Source organism: Vicugna pacos, chromosome 15 (genome assembly GCF_048564905.1).
Source record: "Vicugna pacos chromosome 15, VicPac4, whole genome shotgun sequence".
In the NCBI taxonomy this organism is placed as follows: domain Eukaryota; kingdom Metazoa; phylum Chordata; class Mammalia; order Artiodactyla; family Camelidae; genus Vicugna; species Vicugna pacos.
This window is the reverse complement of record NC_133001.1, coordinates 4712583-4739718: the sequence shown is the minus strand read 5'-3', so window position 1 is coordinate 4739718 and position 27136 is coordinate 4712583. Positions and strand designations below refer to the sequence as shown.

The 27136-nt window shown below is 50.5% G+C and overlaps 1 protein-coding gene across 1 annotated transcript in view; it reads left to right on the top strand.

Moving 5' to 3' along the window:
- LOC140685447 (electrogenic sodium bicarbonate cotransporter 4-like) overlaps positions 1–27136 on the top strand; it is an 88837-nt gene that overhangs the window by 38887 nt on the left and 22814 nt on the right. The window contains exons 5-17 of the mRNA XM_072937523.1: positions 3895–4055; positions 4876–5031; positions 5755–5850; positions 9020–9075; positions 12325–12482; positions 12914–13001; positions 13812–13966; positions 14288–14464; positions 16156–16330; positions 18153–18286; positions 18952–19223; positions 23621–23679; positions 26068–26268. Coding sequence (XP_072793624.1) covers positions 3895–4055; positions 4876–5031; positions 5755–5850; positions 9020–9075; positions 12325–12482; positions 12914–13001; positions 13812–13966; positions 14288–14464; positions 16156–16330; positions 18153–18286; positions 18952–19223; positions 23621–23679; positions 26068–26268 — 1888 coding nt within the window. The remainder of the gene's footprint in view (positions 1–3894; positions 4056–4875; positions 5032–5754; positions 5851–9019; positions 9076–12324; positions 12483–12913; positions 13002–13811; positions 13967–14287; positions 14465–16155; positions 16331–18152; positions 18287–18951; positions 19224–23620; positions 23680–26067; positions 26269–27136) is intronic.

Genomic DNA, 27136 nt, shown 5'->3' with positions numbered 1-27136 from the left:
CAGGTGCTTCTCTAATTGCTACAAACTATGATTACTCCTGAAGGAAACAAGGGTGGGGAGAGATTGGGTAACTTGCCCAAGGTCCACAGCTAGTAAATGGTAGCACTGAGATTCAAAGCCTAGTGGTCTGGCCCCACGGGCTGCGCCCTTACTACACTAATTAACTCAAGTAGAGTGAGAGTCTCTTAACCCGTACCCCCACCAACGACCCCACCCCTCCCCTCAGAAGTAAACATTTAAATCCACTTGACAGGGATCCTCCCAAAATTTGTGCCAGGCATTGTCAGACCCGTGTCAGACGTACGCATGCATGTGTGTGTTTTTCTTTTTTATATAAAACGAGATGTTATTGTGCATCCTGTTAGTACACATAGTTCGCCCTCGTGCTTTTTTACCACTGAGGGGTGTTCTGCAGCGTGAATGGATGGAACTGATGTGCCCATGCCCCCTCCTACTGAAAACTGCTGGTTCCCAGTTCTTCATTTGAACAGACAAAGCTGCAGTGAGCGTCTCCTGGTACACACAGTACAATGTGCAGATGTGGAATGCTATTCCTATGACAATTTCCCAGAAAATCGAACTGCGGGGTCAAAAGACACGTATGCCAAAACTGAAAAAGACTCCCCAGTTCCCCACAACAAGAAGGCTGTGTGGCTACACTATATACACATGTATGTGTCATATACATACATACAGTCTTTGAGTGCCCATATATACTGTTCATTGTTTCTAAGAACAGTTTAGAGTATTAGCTTTTTAAACTTACATAATTATCTAAGGAATAAAGCCAACCACAAAATAAGAATCAACAGAATTCAGTAATCCAATCATAAAGGAGAGTCAAATGTGCTCACACATGTTCAAGGAATCAATCATCTTAGTTATAAATAATAAGTAGTTCATTTGTGTCCTGTTTTTTTTAGATTCCACATATAAGCGATATCATATGGCATTTTTCTTTCTCTTTCTGGCTTACTTCATTTAGAATGACAATCTCCAGGTCCATCCATGTTGTTGCAAATGGCATTATTTTATTCTTTTTTATGGCTGAGTAGTATTCCATTGTATAAATATACCTCATCTTCTTTATCCAGTTATCTATTAATAGACATTTGGGTTGTTTCCATGTAAATGTCAGTCCATTGATACCCTGTTGGTTGCAAGTATTTTCTGTGTGTGTTGCACTTCTTTGAATTTCATTTATGTCTTACTGTTATAGAGAGATTTTAACTTGGTTTATTTATGTAACAAAATGTGCCCATTTTTTTCCTTTATGGCTTTACATCTTGTTTAGGAATTCTTTCTCCACAACCAAGAATATAAGAATACTCTCTTCTCTTCTAGTATGTTTATATTTTGTTTATAGATTTTAACATTGTTATTTATTTATTTTAATTGTGGTAAAAAATACATAACATAAACTTTACCATCTGAACCATCTGTAAGTGCACAGCACGGTAGCATTAATACATTCACACTGTTGTGTAACCATCACTATCATCCATCTCCTGAACTCTTTCATCCTGCAAAATGGAAACTCTATACTCATTAAGCAATAACTCCCCTTCCCTGCTCTCCTCAGCCCCTGGCAAACACCATTCTACTTTCCGTCTCTATGAATTTGACTCCTCTAAGTCCCTCATATAAGTGGAATCTTATCATAGTTTTTGTCCTTTTGTGACTGGTTTATTTCACTTAGCATAATGTCTTCAAGTTTCATCCATATTGTAGCATGCGTGAACATTTCCTCTTTTTTTAAGTCTCAACAATATTCCATTACAGATTTACTTTTGTATTTGGCCTTTAATCTGTGTAGAATCTAACAGTGTTTGATGAGAAGTAGGGACTTAAGTTTTTTATTTTTAGGTTGGTCATCTTTAAAACAAAACCCAGACTCCCATGGGGGCTCAGGTCTGTTTCTGGACTTTTGTGTTATTGATCCCTTTGTCTGTAACTGGACTGGAATTACACTGCTTTAATTACTGAAGGTTTTCAGTAAGTTTTTATAGCTGCTAAAATCATGTTCCATCCCCATTCCTGTTCTATTTTAGACTTTCCCCAACCATTCTCAGACATTTACTATTTCAGAGGAACTTTAGAATTACATGGTCACAGCCCAAAAATACTCCCTTGCAATTTTGACTGGGCTACCTTGAAGTCACCCACTAATTTGAGGTTGACATCTTATAAAGCTGAGCTGCTTGCTAGCACATCTCCAGGAGACCTTGCTTCCCGGTGGCTCTCCAGGCTGTCCCGTGATGCCCCCTACATGGCTGTCCGAGGACTTCCCACTCGCCCCGCCACCCCAGCCTATGATTCCAAGGCTTCTAGAAGGGACAGATTCCTATACATCCTTGATTTAATTTGTGAATGAAAATACTGCAACCATATCAGTAAACAAAGAATGCTGAAACCAAGTCATCAGCGACTGCCGCCCTCCCCCAGCAAGGACAGGCCTGCAGCCCAGCCTCTGCAGCCACTCACAATGGTGCCCTCTGAGCACCATCAGTCTTATTCTGAGACTCAGAATAAGAAAGGACAGGATGCTGGCCCTAGATAGCCAGATGTTTGTCAAAGGAATGAATTCAATGAACCCAAATGTTTGCTTCCTCCCATACACAGAAAAGCACTAAATTCTTTAACTTGAGATGCCTGGTTTTCTTTAGATAACAAGCAATCTTTTATTGTTCCAACCACCTGGTCTTTGTCGTAAAGCTCCTATATTTCCTAGCTCCTCCCCTACCTCTTCAGAGCTGTCCCTCAGAGCATCTGAGAGGCTGTCATCCCGGCTCAAGTCCTCCCACCAAATAAAACATAACTCTTAACTTTTAGGCTGCGCATTTATTTCAGTTGACAAATTCTTTCCTTCCCCAAATGACATTTGGATTTTAACCTGTCGACTGAAATAAAGTGCACAACCTAAAACTTGAGGTTTTATTCGATGGACATTTCTGAGGACTCAAACCATTCAAACCCAGGGTGACAGCCTCTCAGATCGCCTGAGGGACTGCTCCAAAGAGGTAGAGGAGGAGCCAGGATATATAGGAGTTTTTACAACGAAGACCAGGTAGTTGGAACATCAAAAGATTACTGTTAATTAAAGAAAACCAGATAGCTCTGGATTTTAGTGCTTTTCTATGTATGGGAAAGCGCAAAGGTCAGGGCTGATTGAAATCATCCCTTTGACGAGCACCTGGCTATCAAGCGCCAGCCTCCCGTGCTTCCCATCCTGAGTCCCCGCAGGGGGCACCGCTGGGGTGGCTGCAGAGGCGGGGCTGCCTGCTTGATCTGCATCCTGAGTTGGCTGATGACTTGATGGCCCAATTCTTTGTTTACTGATACCGGCGTGCAGTATTTTTCGTTCATAACCTGAACTTTCAGAGCCAAAATCCAGAGTGGGCCTTGCAGAAACCTCAGGCCCTGCAGTAGACCCGTGGGGAAATACTCCCCTGCTCCCAGCAAACTACACCCCTAAGGCCGATGCTGAACACACGTGTGACCAGTTGACAGGTGACTAGGGTCCAGCTGACAATTTTCTTAATAGCTTTACTATTACAGGATACCATAAAGTTCCCTTGTTTTAAGTGTATAATTAAATGATTTGCGCAACCAGCCCAAATCCAATTTTAGAACACTCCCACCACCCCAAAAGTACCCCTCATGCCTATTAGGGTCCTTCTCTGATGCCACTTTGTCTTGAGCATGAAAGCATCGGGAGGCGTGGGGGACAGAGTGAGGGAGTCCCCAGGAGATCCTCCGCCAGTAAGTCTAGAACCAATGCCCCAACAATGTGCATAACACAACCTGTGAGCCAGCACCCCTCTCCTGAGGAGACCTACTGGGGGCTCCTCCTGAGGGCACTGGCCATGCTGAGCCCCATCCCCACCCTTCCAGGTGGATAAAGTTTGAAGAAAAGGTGGAGGAAGGAGGCGAACGCTGGAGCAAGCCCCACGTGTCCACACTGTCCCTGCACAGCCTCTTTGAGCTCCGGACCTGCCTGCAGACGGGGACGGTGCTGCTGGATTTGGACAGCGGCTCCTTACCGCAGATCATAGGTGAGGTGGGGACCACTGTGTCCCCCTCAAACCAGGGCAGCATCCCCTCCTCACCCCGTCTCATGCCCACCCTTGGTCTGTGTGACATGCCCACCTCTGATGCCGACCTGATTCTGCAGAGACGAAGCTTTGGGTCTGAAGCTCCCAAGGCAGTGTCACAAGTTTCCGTTCCATGTAGGGAAGGAAAGACCAGCCTCTGAAATGCAGCCAGCAACGTAACCCAAGGGAGACATGGTTGGACAGGGCTCTTAGCATGGTTGCAGACATCTGTTGCCATGGCAACCTGTTTCTCATCAGAGTAAATGGAACATCATTCATCTTTAGGAAACTAGCTCTCATTTGATGGAGTGGCAAAGGGAGGCAGTGGCTTGCCTTATCATCCTTAAAACTTCTTGTGAATTTTGTTCCAGCACGTTCAGTTTTGCCAGAACTATTTTGCCCAAAATACTTTTCTAAAAAGAATCATGTTAGGACTAAACCCATTTACCATAGTACTTTCATGCTTCTTAGGGTACTTTCATGTGTGCAATTTCATTTACTTTACACAATGTTATGATAGAAAGAGCAGAGACTCCTGCACCCACACAGGCACCCACATGCACCAACACCCACAGATATGCTCACACCCTTTTACATATGAGGGGGCTGAGGGTGCATGACTGATCCAAATTTCCAGTTTGTGGCAAAGGTGGAACTATTTCTATATCCTCTGCCTCTTTTAGCTCACTTTTGATCCCACTAATAGCAGATGAAACTGAAGACCCCCACATCCCTGGTCATGCTGTCCCACGTGGACGAGGCGTGTTTGTTTCCCACTTAGATGATGTCATTGAGAAGCAAATTGAGGACGGCCTCCTTCGGCCAGAGCTCCGCGAGAGGGTCAGCTACGTCCTCCTGAGGAAACACCGTCACCAAACCAAGAAGCCCATCCACCGCTCCCTGGCCGACATCGGAAAGTCGGTCTCCTCCACCACCAGTGAGTAGGGCCGTTCGCCCCTGGCTTGTTCTGTGCGCGCATCTCGAATCAGCGTCCCTCCACCCTTGCTGTCCCAGAGCTGAGGTGCCCAGGCACTAGCCCTGCTGGCCCTGTCAGATAAATGTAGTAATCTGCACAAAGCTGGTGAAGCTGCTAAACAAAGAGCCTTGAGGAATCTCTTTAGACGAGTTATTTATAAAGTGTGTATTTAGCAAGTGGTAATGACGGCGGCAGGGACTTCCAGGCACTGTCTGAGTGCTCCCCGTGTGTTAACTCACTTCGTCCTCACGGTAACCCCGTGACTAGGGGCTGCTCTCGTCATCCCCATTTTACAGACGAGGAGGCTGAGGCTCGGAGAGGTTGAGCTACTTGCCGAAGGTCACGTGGCCAGTAGCTTGTGGAATCAGGGCTGAACCTCGGTAGTCTACAACGCCTGGTGCCTGTTTAATCAATTGTGTCTCTCACTTTCAACAGTACAAATATTTCCTCTGATCATGTTCAGACTATTCATTTGCTTCACACACACAAGAAAAAAAAAACCTTGAAAAACAAGAACCAAAACCAAAACCACCAAAACATCCTTTCTTCCTGGAAGGGGAAGGCATGTCTTGCCGCCCATTTTTATTTAGGTGAAAGGATTGTAGATGTGGACTACGCTAGTGCACGAAGCGGAGCCACGGCGGCGAGTCTACCGAAGCCAAATCCCTCTGTCCCTCCTCCCAGATCGCAGCCCAGCGCGGACCCCGGCGGCGGGCCCGAACCTGCATCGCTCCACCGAGGACCTGAGGATGCGGCAAAGCGCGCATTACGGACGCCTGTGTGAGTGTCTTCTCTGCGGCTGCGCGGCAGCTCCGCTGTGGCCGGGGCCGCCCTGAAGGCTGACCTGACTCACGCAGACTTTCATAGCAGAGGAGGGAAAGCTCAGGCTCTGTCCAGAATTCTCAGTCATCAGGAGAAATCTGATTTTCCCCCTAAACCGGGGCTGCCCTCATGTTATTAACAAATTTACTACCGTAATTTTCTAAATAATCACTCCAAAAAAAAAATGCAGCTCTAATCAAGTCCTGTCATAATCAATATGCAGGCCTAGGTGCTAAACATTTTTAACCTAGCTTACGCCTTTGTTTTCACCAAACTGATCATTAGTCCTGTTTTTGTGAAAAGACTTCCAGAAACAGAGTTAAAAACAGTTCTTTCCCCCAGGACAGTCAGAGAACGTTCCCCTCCGGGATGACAGTCTCATGCCCGTAGACAGTGGGGCTCTGGCCAAGCCGCAGCCCCTGAGTGCTGGGAGTGGGTGGGCTGCGTGGTCACAGACTCGGCCTTTTCAGGGACGAACAGCCCCATGAGCTGTGAGGCAAAGGAGAGAGGGAACTTGGGAAACGAAAAGGAAAAGCAGTGGGAAGGAGTAGTTTCCTTTAAACACTTTTACTAATATGCCAAGATATAGGTAAGACATCCCAGGGCTGTGGTCCTAATCAGGCCTGAAGAATGCCTGGCAGGAGGGGGGTGGGGGTGGGGCGTAGTGTGGCGGACATGACCTCTGCCGGGTTTGCTGCAGACTTTTCTCTGTTCTTAGTGACCCCAGGATGCTCTCAATCTCCCCTCGTCTTGGTTATTCCACAGAGGGACACCAGCAGTCAGCAGGCAAGGACTGGCTTTGGGACGAGCCTTCTGCTCTGTTATTCACTATATATGCAGTGCCAATGCTGTGCTGTGCGGGGACCCAGATAAAGGGCCTGAGTAAGGGATTACAGCTTTGTGTACTATGTCGCCCCACCCCGAGGTGGCGCCTGGGAAGGCTCAGCGAGGACTAGACACGCTCCTGAGTCTTGGGAGAATAAATAGGAGATTTCCAGTAGCATGGGGGAGGAAGAGGGTATTCTTTACAACAAAGGAAACAAACAGCAGGTGAGGAGAAGGCGCTGTGAAGGGTGTCCCATATTCTAAAATATACACTCATATTCTGGGAAATAAATCGATTCAGCTCACCAGGAATGTATTCTAAGGGAAGGAAGGTCCAATCAAAGAGGGCCTATGTGTCCTGCAAAAGGATCCAGCCTTCATTTTGAGGGTGGTTGGAACCCCTGAGAAGTTTTAAGCAGCGGGGTACCATGCCCAGATTTTTACTTGAGAAATAAACTAGAAGGGGCCTAACGACTGGAAAAGAAATGCTGCAGAAAAACATGTTAAAGCTCGGTGTTACAGCTCAGTTGAGACAGAAACCTGGGTCCCTGGTGAGAAGCCAAGCGGCACTTGGAGAAATGAAGAACTCACGTTTATTACACCACCTGGCCCAGAGAAGTTAACACTTCAAGTTCTGAACCCCGGCTGTAGGTTTACACAGGCCTTTCATAGGCTGTCAGTTTTACACTTTGCAACATCATATGCAAATCAGATATAATAGAAGTTGACCAACCAGGAACAAGCTTTGTAGAAATAGACCAATCAGGAGGGAGAGAAATAGCCAATCAGGAGCGAGCTCCGTGCAAATGAAGTACTACAAATGGACCAATCAGAAGTTAGGGAAGTGGACCAATCAGAAGTGAGAGTAATACCCAATCAGGAGTGAAGGAAATAACCAATAAGAAATGAGCTCAGGAAACCAATAGAATTTTAGGTGTAACTTAGCCGCTTTAGAGGCAGAAAGTGAGATAGAGTTTCCCGGCCAGGGAACCTGACGTTGCTGGGAGAAGAGCAGCAGCCCTGCCTAGGGGTCCTGCCGGTCTTTTTATGGGGCTTCCCGCCTCAAAGAGATGAAGCCCATATTCGGGCAGTGAGAGCAAGAATGGAGAGAGGAGGGCCCTGGTGGGACTCAGTGACTGGTGGGGAGTGGGAGGTGAGGAAGAGGGTGGAGTCGAGGCTGCTTTTACAGGCTCGAAAGCCAGTGGATGAGGGAGGAGGCATTGGGTCTGCAGAGGGGGTCATCTGATGGAAGACAATGAGTTTCATTTCCCGGTGTGTTGACTTTGAGGTGCCAGGTGGGGCTCTCAGAGGAGTCTGGAGCTCAGGAGAGACATATGGACTGGAGACTCAACCTGGGCCTCCTCAGCCCAAATGTGGATGGGGAAGTGGGTGTGATTGACCAAGGAGGAGGCGGGGAGGTTGCTGGAGGATTTGAGAACAAAGCAAGGCCCTGAGGAGGGCCCATCAGGAGAGGCTCCTGGGTGGAAATTAGAGGAGGGGAGCCGAGGGAGAACAGAGGTCTGGAAGTGAGGGGACACCACAGGCCACAGAAGGCCAAGGAATAATAGGTGTGAGGGTGCTCACTGTGTCTGGCCGCTAGTGGGAAATGACAGCTCAACTTCTGCCTTAATGGAGGAGGGAACTGTCCGCAGTTCAAATAGTTCATCAGCACTGTCCCCCCGGGGGGCCCACCTTCCTTCCCTCTGCCAGCCGCATCCCCAGCCAGCTTTAAAGACTCGCATGAGTCATAGCGGACACAGCTGAAACTGCTCTCTCCCCATCAAAGTCCAAGCTTAGGGACACCTGGCTCCTCACCTGGTAGTGTGGCTGTGTCCCTCCCCATCTCCAGGGCCTGGTGCAGAGCAGACAGCTTGGTCTCTGCCCAGGAAGGTGGGGCGGGGCTCTGGGACTGGGGCGCAACAGATTGAGGAGTGAGAAGGAAGCCGTAGAACCTGGGGTCCAGCAACTCTCTTAAGAAAGCTGCCATTGAGGTGGGGAGAGTGTAGCTCAAGTGGTAGAGCACATGCTCAGCACCCAAGAGGTCCCGGGTTCAATCCCTGGTACCGCCTCCAAGCGGACATCAATGAAGAAAATGAATTACCTTCCCCTCAGAAAACAAACAATAAAAGAAAGCTGCCATTGAAAGGAAGGGAAAGGAGGATGTTAGCTCAAAGGGGCTGCAAGATTAGGGGAGAGGGTTTTGCTTTGGTTGTGAAGCTGGGGAAAGCCTCTTAGAGACCAAGAGAAAAGGACGCGCGAGACCTGGCTTCTCCTGATGCACCTTCTTTTCTTTCCCTCCTAGGTCACGCCCAGAGCAGAAGCATGAATGATATTTCTCACACCCCGAATACAGACCAGGTAGCAAAGCCCTGCACTTGGCCAGGGTAGGACGGAGCCTTTGGTTGCAGGGGAGGGGAGCCCCTGCAGGCGTAACTCCATTCCCATGAAAAAGTGGGAGTCCCCAGGAGGGGCCCGGGTGGGGCTCTGGGCTGCCTTGGTGACTCTGCCCTGCCCATCACTTGGGTGCTGGCTCTGTGCCAGACCCTCTGTGCCAGGACAGGGAGGTGTGATCAGATGAGATGCCGGCTATCCCTGAACTTGGGATTTATGGGAGAGAGAAGACCACCACACAGTATCACCTCCTCCATGACCCTCGAGCACTTTTAATGATGAAGTGGGAACGTGGGCTGATAGAGGAAAGCAGTGGGGCCTCCCTGTGGGGGCAACAATGATTGTGAGTCAGCTGGACTGCCCAGCAGGGTATCTGCTCGTTGTCTGGTGCAAGATCAAGCCAGTTCTTGTCTCCCACTGATGAGCTCAGAATCCTACAAACAGGCTGAGTCCACATTCTAAGGCCCACAGCCCGGGAACCCCATGACTGTGCCCCGAGGGGAGCCCACAGGAGGCTGTCCTCACTTCCAAACACTGCACATTTCAGGGGCAGAGGGTCCCATGGTCCCCTTGCCTGTGCCCCCAGGAGTAGGAAGAAAGGTAATAAAGGAAACCTGAAATTTGGCACAGACGCCTCAGGAGCTCGGGTGACCTCCAGGCCTTCAAGGCACTCCCAAATCGTGGAAGGCAGAACGGAAGTGTTCCTTCACAGAAGCATCAGCCAGCATTTCAGGTCCACACACTGCGCGCATGGCACCGTGCGCAGCCTTCTCTGTGCAGCACGACGGGACAGTTAGCACCTCCGCTCTGCAGTGTTATCACCTCCTCCCTGCAGTTCACAGGCTTAACGCAGGTACATAACTAGCCCAAGTTCCTGGGGCTGGAGGATGCCAGAACCATGATTGGTCCAGAAGGTCTGACTCTAGAGCCCTTAACTTGGGAGTGAGTTATGAATGAATGAGTATTCTGGGATGTTATTTTGAGAAGAACCCCACATTACTATAGTCACGTGCACAGACAATGGCGCCATGATGACAAAGCATTTACTGGTAAAAGTCTCTCACAGCCTTTTTCGGTGACTGTCTGAGTGGCGCTAAGAATCCTGCTGCTCTCGGCAGGCACTGCCGCCTTTGACTTAGGGCCCAGGGCCCAACGCCAGGCATCAGCGTCCAGCTCGCCTGACTGGTTGGGAGATGCAGCCCCTCAGTATTTGCAGCGGCAGTGGCTTGTTGTGGGGACAATTTTGTACAACACGGGTGTTCTTTTAGGTGTATCTTTCTTCATCACTCCACATCGGCCCTGGGCAGCGAGTTCCCAGGGAGCAGAGCATGGATTCCCACGTGCGGCTGGGTGCCGTGGCTCCGCAGAGCTGCACCAGCGTCCCCTGGGTTCAGGCAGTGGGGTCGGCGGGGCCCTGGTGGGACAAGCCCACATCCAGACTGTTGCCAAGCCAGGGTGGCCAGAAGGCCAGCAGGGCCCATTTCTGGGATGCCTCCTTACTGGGATCACAACCTGCAAGGGAGGACCAAGGCCCCGTTTCACTCCTCTCTGCTCCTGTAATACAAGGGGGCTGCCTGGGCCACTAAGAGAATTTTCTGCTTTCAAAGCCTTATTCTCCAGGGCACTCCTGCCAGCCACCTCTCCTCCTGCCCCCTGGACCTGCTCCCTGCCTGATGCCCGGGGACATGGAGTTGGCAGGGGGACTGTGCAGCCCTCCATCCTGAGGAACCTGCTTATGAATCAGCTGACTGCGCCTGGGACAAAGGGACTCCATGAGCTGTGGGGACTCTGGGCTTCCCATTAACTCGTGCCCTTGCTGCTTCTCCCTGCGTTAGGGTCCTTGGGGCTGAGTTTTAGGGTTTTTTTTTTTAATAGGTTTGTAAGATTATAAGTGTGCAGCCCATGCTCACGAGCCTTTTCCAGTGCTGGTAGGCCCCTGACCCAGTGGGTATCAGGCCGCCATGAGTCAAATCAGGAGATGGCTGTGGGCCCAAAGGGGCAGGACCTGTTGGCCATGCCCAGGCCCACAACTGACCCCTCTCTGGGGCCTGAAGGAGCCCATCTTCACTGAGCTTATGAGAAACAATCATGTCTGTGCCCACAGGAGAGCCTCCCACCGAAGGGGAGTGGGTGGCAAAACTGTGGCGTCCACAGGATCTCTCTGCAGCGCTCGCCTCCACCTTCTGGGCCCTTTCTTCCTTTGTTGGCCACTGTGGGCTTCCGCCAGCCCTGTCCTCCCCAAACGCTCCCTCTCCACCTCTCTCTATGAAATTACCTCTGTCCCTTGCCCATCCCCTTGCTGTCCAGAGGGAAAGTGATCTGAAAAACTAATGCGTGTTAAATGTCAGATGTTAAAGACTAAGAAGAGCACGGAGGTGACCACCCCTGGGCACTGTCATTGTCAAAGTGGACTCGGGAGGAGTCAGCGTCTTAACTGCAGGGTGGACGTCATAACTGCAGAGGGTGGGACTGCCTAGGGGCAGAGGGCTCAGTTCCAGCATCTCTCACGTTGGACCCCACCCCCTCTGCCTGTTTGACCTTCCTGCCCTGGACAGACACCAGCCAGAGGGGCTGGAGGGAAGGCATTTCCAGAGTTTCAGGTGGAAAGGCTCAGAAGCTATGAGTTTCCCACGTGGTCCCCTAGGGGTGACTTGGGGGCACGGAAGTCTCCCACTGACTTGAAGTCATGGTCCTGGGGGTCCTGTCAACCAGGAAGCTGGTGGCAAAGAGAAAATAAGTCATGTCCACTCTGGCCATCAAGATGGCCTCGTTCCTCCCACAGCCACTCAAGGTGAAGGCAAAGAGGGAGGGCTGGGCGGCCAGAGTGTAAGACCCAAGACTCCTTCATGCTTGGGCTGCCGGAGGCTGGGGGATGAGGCCTGGTGTCCAGCAAACCTGGGCTCTCTTCTCTGACCCCTCAGCTCCCCTTAAGTCAAAGTTTCCACCCATCAAGGAATGTCTTAGGGGTCAAGTCATTGCCTGTTTCTTCCCATCTACAAAAGGCTTGGTTGGTCCCTGGGGTTAGCCAACGTTGAGTGTCCTCATCTGCAGACTAGGGGAGTGTTGGGTCATTTCCTTCAGTCTCTTAAACGCTGGGAAAATTTTTTATAAATTTAGCACCCCCTCCGCAGCACTCTGAAAGGGGGGGGGTGAGTGAGAGTGGAAACCACTGCCTGTGAGTATACATGGGTGTCTCTTGTCCCCCTCACTGACCAGCTGAAAAACAAATTCATGAAGAAGATCCCCAAGGACTCAGAAGCCTCCAATGTGCTGGTGGGCGAGGTGGACTTCCTGGACCAGCCATTCATCGCCTTCGTGCGTCTCATCCAGTCTGCCATGCTGGGAGGAGTGACCGAGGTGCCCGTCCCCACCAGGTGAGAGCCCTTGAAACCTGCCCACCACACCCACCCTTGGGTGGCCAGCTGTCCATGCACTCAGCCAGCACTGCTGTTGGAGACACCCCTAAAATGAAGACGAAAAATTAGGGAATTGGCCAGGGAGGGCAGTCTGACTCGGGAAGAGTTTAGAGCGTTTATTTAAGATAATCATAAAAAAGAAGCAGCCAACAGCTGGGCGAGATGCTGTTGGGGGGGCTCTGGGACACCAGAGTGCAGGGAGGGTGCTCAGGCGGGAGTGAAGAGGAATGTCTCCCAAAGCACATACGGGATTCAGAGGCGGGAAGGGACATGGTTATGGCCAGTTAAAAAGTGAAGAGTGCATGTTATTTAGGGCCAGAAAATCCTCTTCATCTGCTTCTATTTGTCCTTCTCACTTGCTTCCTCCTCTTCCTCCATCTTCTTGGCAGATTTTTGTTCATCCTGCTGGGGCCTTCTGGGAGAGCAAAATCTTACAATGAAATTGGCAGAGCCATTGCAACCCTCATGGTAGATGACGTAAGTGCTTGTGCTCCTGAATGTCATGGCTCCTGCATCAAACACTGCATGCGTTCACTCATCCAACAGGCACGTTTGAGCACCTGCTGTGTGCCAGGTCCTGTGCAGAATGTGAGGACTGTAAGAATGAGGGGATAGTTACTGCCCTTTAAGAGCACCAATCAAATGGGAGAGACAGGCCTATAATCCTAGTGTGAACCAGGTGCTGACTGCCCAGGTAGTCAGGGGGCCCTTTACACATGAGGGGGCTTTAAAGCTAAGGATGAGCAGGAGTTAGGTAGACCCAGCCCAAGCCTAGGAGGCAGGCATTCCAGGCAAAGAGAACAGGGGCCAAGGCTCGGAGACGGAGAAGCTGGATGAAGTGGTTTGATGTGGTCTCAGTATAAGATCTGTAAAGTCAGGAAACACTCTGGAGACAGTGTGAAATGATGCAGCCTGGCCCTCCAAAGATAAAGGGCCAGGATGTTACCAACAGATTTGAAATATCTGAGCTTCGCCAACTGGGCTCTGCACAGGTCTCCTAATGCGCTTGCTCCGTGGGAAACTGAGGGCAGAAAGGTTAAGTAACGCAACCCAAGTTGTCCAGCTGGTGCACCAGACCTGGCCTGCAGGTCCGCGAGGGGACCCAAGGCCTGCTGTTCCCACTGCACCGTATTTCACCTGCCACACCCTGTTCTCATCTCAGAAACTCGGAGCAGGTTGGCAGCAGGGGCGATGGTCCAAAGTGATTTTCTTTGCAAGTGTATGTGGTGAGCTTCCCGGGAGGTGGATGAGCGCAGACCTGTCTCCTCTCCTGTCTCTCGCTGCCAGCTCTTCAGCGACGTGGCCTATAAAGCCCGGAATCGGGAGGACCTGATCGCCGGGATCGATGAGTTTCTGGACGAGGTCATCGTGCTTCCCCCTGGAGAGTGGGACCCAAATATCCGAATCGAGCCACCCAAGAAGGTCCCTTCCGCCGACAAGAGGTGTGTGTGAACGAAGGGGCGGCAAGCGGGCAAGTGGTTCAGAGGGAACTTTCCATCTGTCTGTTTCCTTTTTTTGATTTGAAAGTTGTCAGCATACAGGGCTTTATACTTTTTTGTTCCAGTTACATTTTTTTTCTCTAAGGAAAAAAATCAGAAGCAAATATGCTGACTGTGCACATCTGTAAAATCTGAGTGACCTGTGTCACTGCATTGTCCTCTGTATTTTCAAGACAGCTGATGACTTGAGTTGGCGAGGTAAGGAGTGCTGAGCTATTCCCAGGGCTGGAGCCCCAATGTTCCCTGTCCCCTTTCTCCTTCCAGGAAATCCGTGTTCTCCCCGACTGAGCTAGGCCAGATGAACGGCTCTGTTGGGGGAGGCGGCGGAGGGGCCGCAGGGGGCGGCGGCGGCAGCGGCGGGGCCGCTGGAGGCAGCAGCGGGGATGACGGAGAGATGCCCGCGGTGCACGAGATCGGGGAAGAGCTCATCTGGACAGGAAGGTGCCCGTTCCAGGCCTGTCGGTGACGCCAGCTGGCTTAGATTTCTCTTCTCACCCACCTTTTGGGAACCCGCTCCCCTTCCCGCTGTCTGCAGCGCCCCCTCCCGGCCGGGGCGTCTGGCCACCGCTCTCTTCCTCCCCGCCCCTCAAAGCCCCTGCTGGATCCCGCGGAAGAGTTGCCTGGGGGGAGGGGGAAGGGAGAACCCGCGCCCCATTGGGGGAACGCAGGCTTTTCTCAGGGCTCCCTTCCAGGGATGCCAAAATGAAGTATTTACAGATTGGGTGGCTTAAACCGCAGAAATGGATTCTCTCGCAGTTCGGGAGTCCAGAAGTTCCAAATCAGGCAGGGCAGGCTCCCTCTGGGACTCTGGGTGGAATCCTTCCTCGCCTCTCCCCAGCTCCTGGTGGTGGCCGGCAGCCCTTGGGGTTCCGTGGCTTGCCGCTGCCTCACGCCCATCCCTGCCCGTGCTGCCACACGGTGTTCTCCCTGTGTCTCTGCCTTCCTATAGCGTTTCCTCTCCTTATGAGGACACCAGTCATGGATCAGGGCCCCCTCGAATGACCTCATCCTAACTTGTTTTCACGTACAAAGACCCTGTTTCCAAATAAGGTCAAAAGCACAGGTTTGGAATTTTGATGTATCTTTTTGGGGGACACAATTCCATCCATGACAGTAACTTTTGAAATTTTTTGCACCTTATGTTTCCTAGTCAATCCTCACCCCCCACTTTTTTTTTCTAAAGAAAGCAAGAGAAATTTTTCCTGCCTTGGGTTTCTTTGCCAGCTCTTGAAATAACTTGGGTTGATCTGAATTTAGGAAAGGACATGATCCCGAAAGCTCTGTGTAAATCATGACTTTGAGAAGGGAGTCATGTTTTATATGCCCTTGGCTCTCCAGCAGCCACCGGTTCCCAAGTGGAGGCAACTTGACTCACCCCTGCCCCCATCCTCACCCAGGAGACATTTGACAATGTCCAGACACATTTTTGTTTGCACGACTGGACGGGAGATGCTACTGGTCTCTAGAGGAGAGGGGCCAGGGATGCTGCTCAGCATCCTCCAATCCAGGAGGACTTCCTCCCCACAGCAAAGGCTGATCCAGTCCAAAGTGTCAATAGTACCAAGGCTGAGAAACGCTACTCCATGCTAAGCACACATCAGGAGCTATGGAGACTGGCATCCCCGATAAACACTCTCCCTAAACCTAAAATTCCCCACTCGTCTGTTCCATGAAACCAAGTAACCAGTTACAAGGTTCAGAATCTGCCCTTAATGAATCTGTTACAAACCAGGATGTCTCCGTCTCCGGAAGTTGGACACACCTGTGTTTACCAAGCACAGGTACACTGCGGGTGATCAGGGACGTGAGGATGGCCTTCTGTGGACCCCAGGATTTCCATTCCCTGTGGAATGTTGGGTTGACCCCAAGATATATTCCCACAAGGGCTTCCCTCTCCCACCCAGGCTGTTTATGACCATTCTTCCCAGTGGGGATGGTGCCAATCACAGTCCTCCAGTCTAAAAAGAGAATTGTCCCCTGGTCTTAAATGTTCTGGTGGAACGATCCCTTTCCCCTCCCCCACTAGTCAATTTCCCTTCCTCACTCCAGACTCTGTAGCCCCGGCGCCAGTAGCCCTGGCCCCGCCGTGGTGTCTGTGGTGAGAAAGCAGTCTCTGGGCCTGTCTCAAGCAGGTTCTTCGGTGGCCTGTGTCTGGATGTCAAGAGGAAGCTGCCCTGGTTCCCCAGTGACTTCTACGATGGCTTCCACATTCAGTCCATCTCTGCCATCTTATTCATCTACCTTGGCTGCATCACCAACGCAATCACCTTTGGTGGGCTTCTGGGGGATGCCACTGACAATTACCAGGTGTGTGTGAGCTGGGGCCATGAGTGCAAAGCTCAGAAAAGCCTGCTGCCACCGAAGGGTGGTAAGGAGTTCATCCCGTAATCCCAAAACTACGGTTTGGTTTTCGTCTACCATCCAGGTTCAGACCATCGCTTTTGGTAATCCTTTACCCTTCAAAAAATAATAACAAGCTGACATAATTAAAAGATCTAAAGCTATATCATGTTGCTAGAGATGAAATTTAAAGATGATGTAAATAGATCAGATGTTTATGGGGAATCATCTGCTTTGTTATTCGATACTTTTCCCACTGATGCTTCAGTGAATTTAATCAACCCAATTAATCGAGTTACTAATGGTGGAAACTTCTTCCCATAGTTTTTTAAAAAAACTAACCTTAAATTCTTAGCTTGAAGTTGAGATATTTTAGAAAGATAATAAACCACTACCATGGCAACAACACACGTCTCCCTGGGGAAAATAAGGGGCTTCTCCAATGGGGGCCTTCAGGATAGAATCACTGGAAAGCTTAGATCACCAAGGTGAAGACCCATTTTTCCAGATAAACTGAGATGAATGCCTGTCTCCAGCCCACACCAATCTGGTTCAATACCCAGCTGCCTCCTGGACACATCCATGTAGCTGCCCTTTGGGATATCCCAGCTCATAGGGACGTTATCTTCCCTCCAAACCTACTGTTCCTCCCTGCCAATGAGCAATGATACCGTGGTTGACCAGCTATTCACACATCATCCTTGGCTCATAAACCCCAGCTTCCACGAGTAGCCCTCATGATATGGTCCTGCTTGCCTCTCAAGCCTCATCTCCCTGTGTTCCCTTTCTCAGATTCCTGCCCTCCTCATTCGTTCTGCATTCTGGTTCCCATCCACCCTGATCGTCTTTCAGTTCTTCAAAGGCGTGCTCCCTTCCAGCTCCAGCCTGTGTAAACACTGTTCCCTCTTCCTGAGACATTCTTTCTCATCATTCCACTTACCCTGTTCTCCTTGTCAAGTCCCTGCTCGATTCTGGGGCCTCAGCTTCCATGTATCTGCCTCCTGGGAGGCTTCCCTGATTATGCCTTCACTCCTACTGTGTGCTCCTATGACACCCTCACCTTATCCCAGCTTACTACACCCTTGACAGTGGTTCTGAACAAGAGATGATTTTGACCCCTAGGAGACATCGGGTAACGTCTAGAGATAGCTTGGACTGTTATAACTGGGAGGTGAGGTGATGATGCTGGCATCTTGTGTGTAGAGGCCAGGAACACTGCTAAACATGCTACAGTGCACAAGACAGCCGTCCACCGCAAAGAATTACCTAGCCTGAAATGTCAGTGGTGCTGAGGTTGAAGAACTCTGCTGTATGGAAATTGCCAGGTTACTTGTCTGTTTCTTGCACTAGATGCGTGATCTTGTTGACTCATGGGTCCTCAGTATCTAGCACAATGCTGATACATAGTAGGCCCTTAATGGATTTTGAGTGAATGAATGGACTGACCTCTAAGAGCACCTAACATGTTTGAATGAATAAATAACTGGCTGGACGAGTGGGCTGTCCTCTGGAAGTAGAAGGGGCATGGAACAAACACAACCATTGGCGGCCCTGTTTTCTAGGCCAAGGGTGCCAGATGGAAGTCATGTAGGAAGTAAAATTAGAATGTGATGCTGGCAATTGTGGGGAGTCGTGGAGTCAGAGTTGGGGAGCAGAACTTGGGGAGGAGAGGGCCTAGAACAAAGGGTGAGCGCTGTGGCCTGGGCCCTTGGGAGATAACTGGGTTCTGGCCTGTCTGAGAGGCCCCTTCTCGCGCCTCTGCTGAGCCTCGCACTCCTCTTGCCCCCAGGGAGTGATGGAGAGTTTTCTGGGCACCGCCATGGCTGGCGCCTTGTTCTGCCTCTTCTCAGGGCAGCCTCTTATCATCCTCAGCAGCACAGGGCCCATCCTCATCTTCGAGAAGCTCCTCTTCGACTTCAGCAAGTAGGTGCCCCTCGATGCTCCTGAGCCTGCTCTCACACCTGGGGAGTATGGGAGGCCGGGGTAGGGGCAGAGCCCCACGGGGAGGCAGGGGTGAAAGCTGTCTTTACCTATAGGAAGCCCTGCCGCGTGGTCCCTCCTGACTCCGTCTGCTCCCTGCCACCTTAGCGCACGTTAGCACGGCCCAGAGGGAGAAATCCAGGCAGGACAAGAGGAGAGAATTCGCGCCACTCTGCTCATTAGCAACTATGACTTGAAAGTCAATGCAGTGAATAAAGTCTCAAGCTGGAGGCTGGAAGGCCGCAGCCTGACTCGGGCAGCTCTGGGCACAGCTGATTCGCCTATAGCATGAGCCCATTTCTGAGGCCTGCTCCAGCTCTGTCATTCTGAAATTCCCTGTTTGTCATTCACCCTGGGTGTTTGTTACCAAATACATAAGAACTGAAGTGTGTGAGGATCTTCCCGCCACCGCGTGAGATCCTTCCCCAGAATTCTCAAAGACCAGACAACCCCACCCCAAAATTGTCCCTGTCCCCAGTCCTCTTGAAGCTCCTAGGAGGGTATCTGTGCCACAGGAGGGGCAGATGAGCCACTCAGGGTGGGTCTGGGGAGCCGAGCACAGTCAAGAGCCCTGGGCTGGAGGCCCTTCACTTCTCTCTGCCTTCCAGAGGCAATGGCCTGGACTACATGGAGTTCCGCCTCTGGATTGGCCTACACTCAGCCGTCCAGTGCCTTATCCTGGTGGCCACAGATGCCAGCTTTATCATCAAGTATATCACCCGCTTCACTGAGGAGGGTTTCTCCACCCTCATCAGCTTCATCTTCATCTACGATGCCATCAAGAAGATGATCGGTGCCTTCAAGTACTACCCCATCAACATGAACTTTAAGCCTGACTCCATCACCACCTACAAATGCGAGTGCGTCGCCCCGGATGCAGGTGACCGGTAACCCCAGAGGTACCCTGGGCCCTCACCCACCACCCGTTCCCCCCACCCCATCCCCCAGCTCTCTGCTCAAAGGCAGGAGAATAAGCCTGCTTTGGGGGGGCTGTTCAGCCAAGGGCTTATTGCCCCAAAGGGTCAAATACAGGGTCTTAAACCAGTTTTTGGAAGGAAACCAAGGGGACAGGAGCTTTAATGAGGGTCGCAATACCAGAGCCCAGGGTTATAATCAGGAGGGAGCAGTGGTAGTGATACCCCAGGTAGGGACGAAGCCATGCTTTACCTCAGTGTGGGGTGATGTGGAGGCCACACCTGTCAGGAAGGCTGCTCAGGGTTCCTGCTCCAGGCCAGAGGTAGATCTGATGGGGCCTAAAGTCCCTCCCAGCTCCCTGAGTGCATGACATGTGAGCTCTCCCTGACATACCACTGCCAACGTGTTCACACCAGAGGGATGAAGATCTCAACAGATGGGGACATGTCCAGGGTGGAGGGCTGGTCAGGCTGGAAGAGGGCCTGGTAATCATGTCATTGAAGAATGGTTGGAGAACCTGGGGTTATTCAACCTCTTAGAGAGGTGAGAGAGGACTGTCATGTCACAGAGGGGCTGGATTCACCCTGTGTAACTGTACGAAGCAGAGCAAGGGCTGAGGAGCAAAAGCTCCAGGGAGCCAGATGCTGGCTGAATTCAAGAAAAAACTTACAGTGGTGGGAGCAAACCATCCTGAAAGGTATTGGCCCCCTTGAGTGGTAGCAAGCTGCTTGGACACTACCTGGATGTCCATCTGCCAAAGGTATTGCAAGAATGATTCTGGCTCTGGGTGGGAGGCTGAATCAACCAACTGGTCAACCCGACAATACTCAGTGCCATTCCTGTGGGGTTTCCTTCTGACCAAAAAGTGTCATCTGTAAAGTTAGGGCTTCCCATAGATGAACCACCGGTTTCCTTCATGGTCATAATCATGCCCCTAAGAGCTTTCAGTGGGATGTGCCCAGGGTGCCCAGGATGCTATGGTACAGGGGTTGGAGAGCTGTCCACGTTACCTGCTCGCACCACCAGGCTGGACTCACAGAGCAAACAGGTCCAGAGACCCCCAAGGTCACACCAAACCTGTCTCCCTAGCTATAAAGAGGGCTGTCAGTGCTGGCCCTGCCAGTGTCATGGAACACTTGTGAGGTTTTCATGTCTATCCTCAGATTGGGTTGGAGTTTGACATAAGTAGATTCTGTGCCGTTCAGCACCTAAATACATACTATTGATAAAATATTGATAATAAGTCAACCAAAAATATATGTTGCACAAATATTGTGCACACTACTTTAGACCTTGTAAAGGTAAATGTAGTTTTGGTTGTGCCCTTCCACCCTCTGTCACTGAATTTGTAAAGCTGTTGAGACTTAATTTTTTCTTTCCTTTTATTTCTATCATTAATTTTGAGTTATTCCATTATAATCCAGCACAAGACGAAGCTGTCCTTTGTCCTGGGCCAGAACATGTTGCTTGCCCAGGGGACTGAGGAATCCTATGTGCCATCTCTTGTTGTCCCCCTCCAGAGCAAATCCCGTCTCTGTGGGCCAAGCCGCATCCATCAGGGCACTCCCGTTTTCTGCTCAGACCCTCTGGCCTGAGGAGCCACTGTGCCGAACACAGATGTTCCCACAAACATGGCTTTTGGAAGTACATGTCCCTTGATCTCGTTCAGAAATGGTCCACATTCTGGGGGCATAGGTGGAGCTTTGGCCATTTTGAGAATCATTTTTCCACAAGACAAACCAAGGAGAGGGGTGCCCAAGGAGCAGGGGATGTACACATAAGAGCGTATAAGGTAGGATTTGAGGACCATAAAAAAATCCACCTGCCTCTAAGTAGCATCTCCTCTGGCCTCACCCAGGTGCCTAATGTCACCTCATTCTTTTGGGTCATACTGTTGCCATGGTTCTCAAAGTGGGGTCCCCGGTAGCAGCATCCACCCGTCTGGGAACTCGTTAGAAATGCACATTCTCAGGCCCCACCGCAGACCTGCTGAATCAGGACTCGGGTAGAGTCTGCTGTCTATGGACAAACCTCCCAGGTGATTCTCACACATGCTTAAGTTTAAGAACGACTGCTCTGTTCAACCCAGTCATTGTTAGCAACCAACCCTAGTGAGATTCGATTTTCAGTTTCTTCATGGAGAGCTTTGATTAGGAGACCAAGAAAAGGAAAATTCGAGATGTTCTGGAGACTGGAGAGGGGGCTGTTGACTGAGGAAGCTCTCCTCCCTGGTCCGCGGGCCACTTGCTTACTAACTGCTCCGTAACCTTAGTGTTACTGCAATTTGATTACAGCGCACTGTCACTCTGTGTCACTCGCTGTCATAAGAGCTTGTTTGGGGGCACTCCTTTTAACTTCATCTTGTTTCCATTGTAACTGATTTGTATTCTGTTTATGGCTGCTGCACACACTGACTGGGCTGCTTTCAATCCCAAGTGAGTACCGCTTTGTAAACACTAGAATTTTTCAATATTTGATACTTGGACACTTTCTGGGAGTTTTCATGCTACAGTTCTTCCTTCTTCAGCTCAAAGTGGCTTTCAGATAAACCCTACAGAGTTCTCCATATGAAAGAGTGGCTAAGCCTAAGCAGAAGACGGCAAGGGGATGTCTGGTCCGGCGACCTTGGGCAGTGGAAGGGCATCTGCCCTCGCCAGGCTCAGGCACTGGCCGGCAGTCCTGTAGCATCTGCGTGGGGAGCCCCGAGCAGCCTTCTTGCCCCGCTTCTCTGCTCCGCTGTTACGTGTGCATCGTGTTCCTTTGGTTGCCAGTGTGAGAAAAAGCAGCGGATAGATGGCGCTGATTTCTCTTAAGTGAAGCGTTCTTCAAAATAATTGTAACAGCAGGGAGTATACAGCTCAAGGGGTAGAGTGCATGCTTAGCATGCATGAGGCCCTGGGTTCGATCCCCAGTACCTCCTCCAAAAACAGATAAACCTAATTACCTCCCCCCTCCCCCCACCAAAATAAAAAATAAGTAAATAATGTAATAGTAAATGAAACACTTAATTAAACAAAAAGAATAATTATAACAAACCTCTGAGTTTGTAGACCTTCCCTGGGTCAAGACCAAATTCCTTAGCCACTCCCAGCCTCACTGGCCCGGAAGTGAGCCACACAGAAGGACCCTGTGATCCATTGTCCTGTGACAGTTTGTTGGAGGTTAAAGGAAGCTTCAAGAATGGCTTCTTCTTCCCTCTGGGTTCCTAACCACAGCCAGCAGGAGCCAAACGAGGCCTGCAATGCATTTCAGGTTACTGCCAGCAAACTGGCTGGGCCTCCTCCCTCCCTCCTCAGATCGGCTGCGGAGGAAGAGCTTAGTGAGCCTTCACTTGGAGGAGGAAGGCAAGGAGGAGCTGGCCACGTGGTGCCGGAGCAAGAGAGAGGGCAACCAGCGGCTCTCCAAAGCTGCCTTTGCCATGAATGGCCGCAGCCCCCAGGGAGGGGATTTCAGTTCCTCTCAACTCGTCTCATGGCCCCAGAAGGGCACCCTCCTCTGCTCCACTTACACAGGGACACTGAGGCTGGGGCAGGGGCACGCAGACAAGGGGTGTGGAGTAAACAGCTGAGAGCAGCATCTTTGGGTTTCTGATTCTCCTGCAGATCCTGGACACAAGTTTAATTTTCCTCAGCTTGCATTTAAGGGGCAAATTAGGGAAGATAACCTACAAGTTTTTACAGGCCCAGATGACCTGAAAAAAAAAAAACACATATGCACAGAGCAGAAGAGAAGGGAGGTGTATATGAGGGGAGCCGCGTAGGGAAGGAAGCTTGCTGTGTAGGGTGCGGAGGTGCCCTCTACACATCCCGCCTGGGATGTTGGGAAAATGGCTCCTCCAAGTGCAAGTTGTGTGACCTTGGGCGATGGGCAGGTTACTCAGCCTCTCTGGGCCTCAGTTACCTCATCTTTAAAAGGGGGAGACTTCTTAGGGATTTATGAACTTAGCAAGGTGACGTGTGTAGGGGTTTGGGCACAGTGCAGGGCAAAGAGGAAGTTCTTTGAAAGTGTTCTTTACGTCTAAGAACGCAGACGTCGGTCAAGTGGCTGGTGGGGATTCACGAGGCACATTATTCACCAACTGTGTTAGCGTTTTGTCTTGGCGACAGATTCCTTACTTCAGCTTTTAAAGCCAGCCCTTCTGCATCAGGCAGGAGCTGTCCTAACCGGGCCCAGCTAGTCTGTCCGAGCCGTGGCCCGGGCTCCCTCCCACAGCCCTGCCCTCCCGGGGCCAGGTGAGGAGAGCTGCTGCCCTCACAGTGAGAGCCAGTCCTTGGCGCTAAGGAACTGGATGGAGATGGGGAAGGGGCGTCCGGGGGTGTCACAGGCTGCTGACCCTGCCCCGTGTCCTGTGCTCCTCCACAGCGAATACATCCTCATTCAATGCTTCAGCCACGCTGCCACCAAACACCAACACTTCTCTGGTAAGTCCTCTCTTATGCCAGACATTCGAGAGCTTTTGTTTGTGGGGAGAGAGAAGAATGGGGAGACTGAGACCATCTTGTTGTGACCCAGACTGACAGAGGTCAGCCCCACTGCACACCAGGGTCACCTGCAGAGCTGTGTATATGCAAATTTTTATTTTAAGAGTATGCTGTCAAAATCCCATGTTGTGTCATTCTATTCAATCCATGTGCGTAAATCTTGCCCCCCCGCATACACACACGCACACGCGCGCACACACACACACACACACACACACTCACACGCACACATCCACAGGACGGGAGGCAGAGGTGAGGAATGCTAAGCAGGGCTGTACAAAGCTGTCCACAGTTTCCCATCCATCTTTCTGCCTTCTTCCTTACCTTTCCACTTAGGACTCCCAGTTCCTACCAAAGCGATGCTACTTCCCAGCCCTGGAAGGTTTACTAAGGCTCCCCCCTTCTCTGAAGCTGCTCTGTCCTTTGCACTCATGAGTCCCCGTGGGCCCCAGCTCTGCTCTGCCTTTTCCAGTCATGACGAGCAGTGGCCCTCAGGAGACAGCGCCTAGACTAAGTGGCACTGATGACGGTGGAAGTCCGAAACCAGGGGAAGGGTAGCACCTGGGCAGCCTTGAGGGGAGACTCGGGGACTTCAGTGTCCCTAAGGTTGCTCCTTAGGTTACCCCTGCACAGGCAGCTGACTGCTCAGTGGCCATTTAACCTAAGATTTTTCAAATATCTGATTTTGAGGGAGGAAAAATGGAATCAGTCAGTGCCTGTGTCTGAATACTTACTACGTGTAAGGGCTCCAAAGACAGCTAAGACACAGATGTGGCCTCTGCCCTCCCACCTGCTTGTAATGTGCGTGTGGGAGGTTAACCTGAAGGGTAAGGGGCAGCACAAATAGAGTCAAACACAGGTCGAATGCATCCGTCCGGTGGTGGAGGCACAGCGTACTCTGCAGATGGGAGAGGAGCGCCTCCTAGAGGAAGTAGAACACGATGTGGGCTTGAAGGTTGGGAAATTTGGTCCCATAGAGAAAAGCACAATCCAGGCCGAGGGACCAGCATAGACAGAAGGGCACAAGAGGAAAAGCAGGAAAAGTGTTCTGAGGACAGTGGGTGGACCAGTCCTGCCGAGACAGAGGGAGAGTGGGGCATCACACAGGGAAGTCACGAGAGAGAAGCCAGGGTGGAGACGCTGGACCAGACACGGCGGCGATGGAGGCTTCAGTGACTGAGGGAGGCAGCTGACGGTCAGTAGATGCTGTGGCTGTCTCTTCCTGTCCGATCTTCATCTCCAGTCCTGAGCTTTTCCACAGCATGGTGGTCTCAGAGTTCCAAGAGGGACTTCTTGGGGTCTGGGCTCAGAACCTCTCAAAGCCACTGCCTCCCCATTCTATTGGTCTGTTGGTCTAAGCAGGCCTAGGGCCAGCCCAGATTCAAAGAGGTAAAGAAATAGACTTCACCTTTGGATGGGAGTGCGTTGCTGTCACATTGCAAAGGAATGTGGACACAGGGAGCCATTCACTGGGGACCGTTATTATGTCAAACTACCACACTTCTTTTAATGCACGCATATGTTATGGCTACTTGCAAGCATCTGTTTACTTCATTATGAAGGTTCCAGAATATTTGCACATTAATTTTTCAAATTATATATTAAGTTGTATTATACATTTCTCTCCTTTTATTACACTTAGAAAATATACCTATGAATATACATATGTGAATATACATATATGAATGGATGTACATATATACTTAGGAACATATATATGGGACTATATACAGAAATATGCATATGTAGAAATATATATTATGTATATTAGTTATATATATACATATGTGTGTGTGTGTATATATATACAATTCTTTTGTTTGCCCTGGCTTTTAAGCATCTGGGACACCAAAGGGCAAGTGACTGAAGTGACTGACCCAAGAGAGTCTGATAAGGGTGGGTGTGAGCCCCAATATGTAGAAGGCTGTGCATAGGTGAAGGAAGAGGGAGGGTAAATGTGAGACACGAAGGAGGTGCAGACAGGGCCCATGGTTGATTGGCTGGGATGGGAGCCAGTCCTGGGCTGAGGATGGAGTCCCACCCTCTGCGCTTTTCCCCCTCACTCACAAAGCAGGACATCCTAGAACACAACGAAGAAACACGTGTCAGCTCCTAATCTTCCCCAGGAGCCTCCTGCTTGTCATTCCTTGAAGCAACTTGTCCCCAAGAATGTCACTCTGTTGCTGGGGGCCACCATGGCGCAGGAGGGCTGGGGCCCCTCTGAGGGTGGGAGGGGTGTAGGGGCTGCCTGGGGACTGTGGAGGGAGGGACTCACAACTGACCTGCTGGGAAGGCCCTGACCATTTCTCTCCTGTCTTGGTCCCCAAGTACAACCCCCTTAACCTCACAGCGCTGGACTGGTCCCTGCTGAGCAAAAAGGAGTGTTTGAACTATGGTGGGCGCCTACTCGGGAACTCCTGCCAGTTTATCCCAGACCTGGCACTCATGTCCTTCATCCTTTTCTTCGGGACATACTCCATGACCCTGACCCTGAAGAAGTTCAAATTCAGCCGCTATTTCCCTACCAAGGTATGTTCAGCCTCCAGTTAGGAGGGAGCCTACGGACAGACAGCTCACAGGGAAGCCCCCTCGGGGAGTCTGAGAGGGTGCTGGTCCATCTGCTGGGATGGACACCACATCAGCTCTGGCTCGCTGAGGCTTTTTCACATTAAGAGCACAGACTTGAGTCAGAGAGAACTGGGTTCCCTTGTTGTCAAGGCCCCACAGCAGCGCTCGGTATTGTCAGACTTTTGTCTTCAGCCTTTCTGTGCAGTAGTATACTGTGGATTTTTTTTCCCATTTTATTTCCCCGATGACTAATGAAGTTGAAAATCTTATCATGTGTTTATTGGCCGTATGGCCATCTGACTTTCTTCTTCTAAGTGCCAGTTTAAATCTGTTAACACGTTTTCAACGGGGTTGCCTGTCTTTTTCTTTCTGATTTGCAGTTCTTTACATATTCCAGATAGAAACCGTTTTTGTGATCATATGTGTTACAAATATCTTCTCCTGCTGTACGACTGGCCTTTTTACTCGCTTAATGGTATCTTTTGATTAATAGGGATTCTTAGTTTTGCTGTAATCAAATATATCAAATTTTTCCTCAAGGAAAATATTAGCTAGAAGATATTCTCCTATGTTATCCTTTAAAAGCTTCGTTGCTTTTCCTTTCATGTTAGCTCTCTAATCCACCAGAAGTACTTTTGACATATAGTAAGAGACAGAGTGTGTTTCTTTGTTTTTTATTTAGATAGCCAGTTGTTTCAGCACTTTTTTTAAAAAAGACCGTCTTTTTGATCATGGTTTCCAGGGGTTTGGGGGGAGGGAGGGAGGGAGGGAGGAATGAATAGATGGAGCACAAGGGATTTTTAGAGCAATGAAATTATCCTGTGTGATA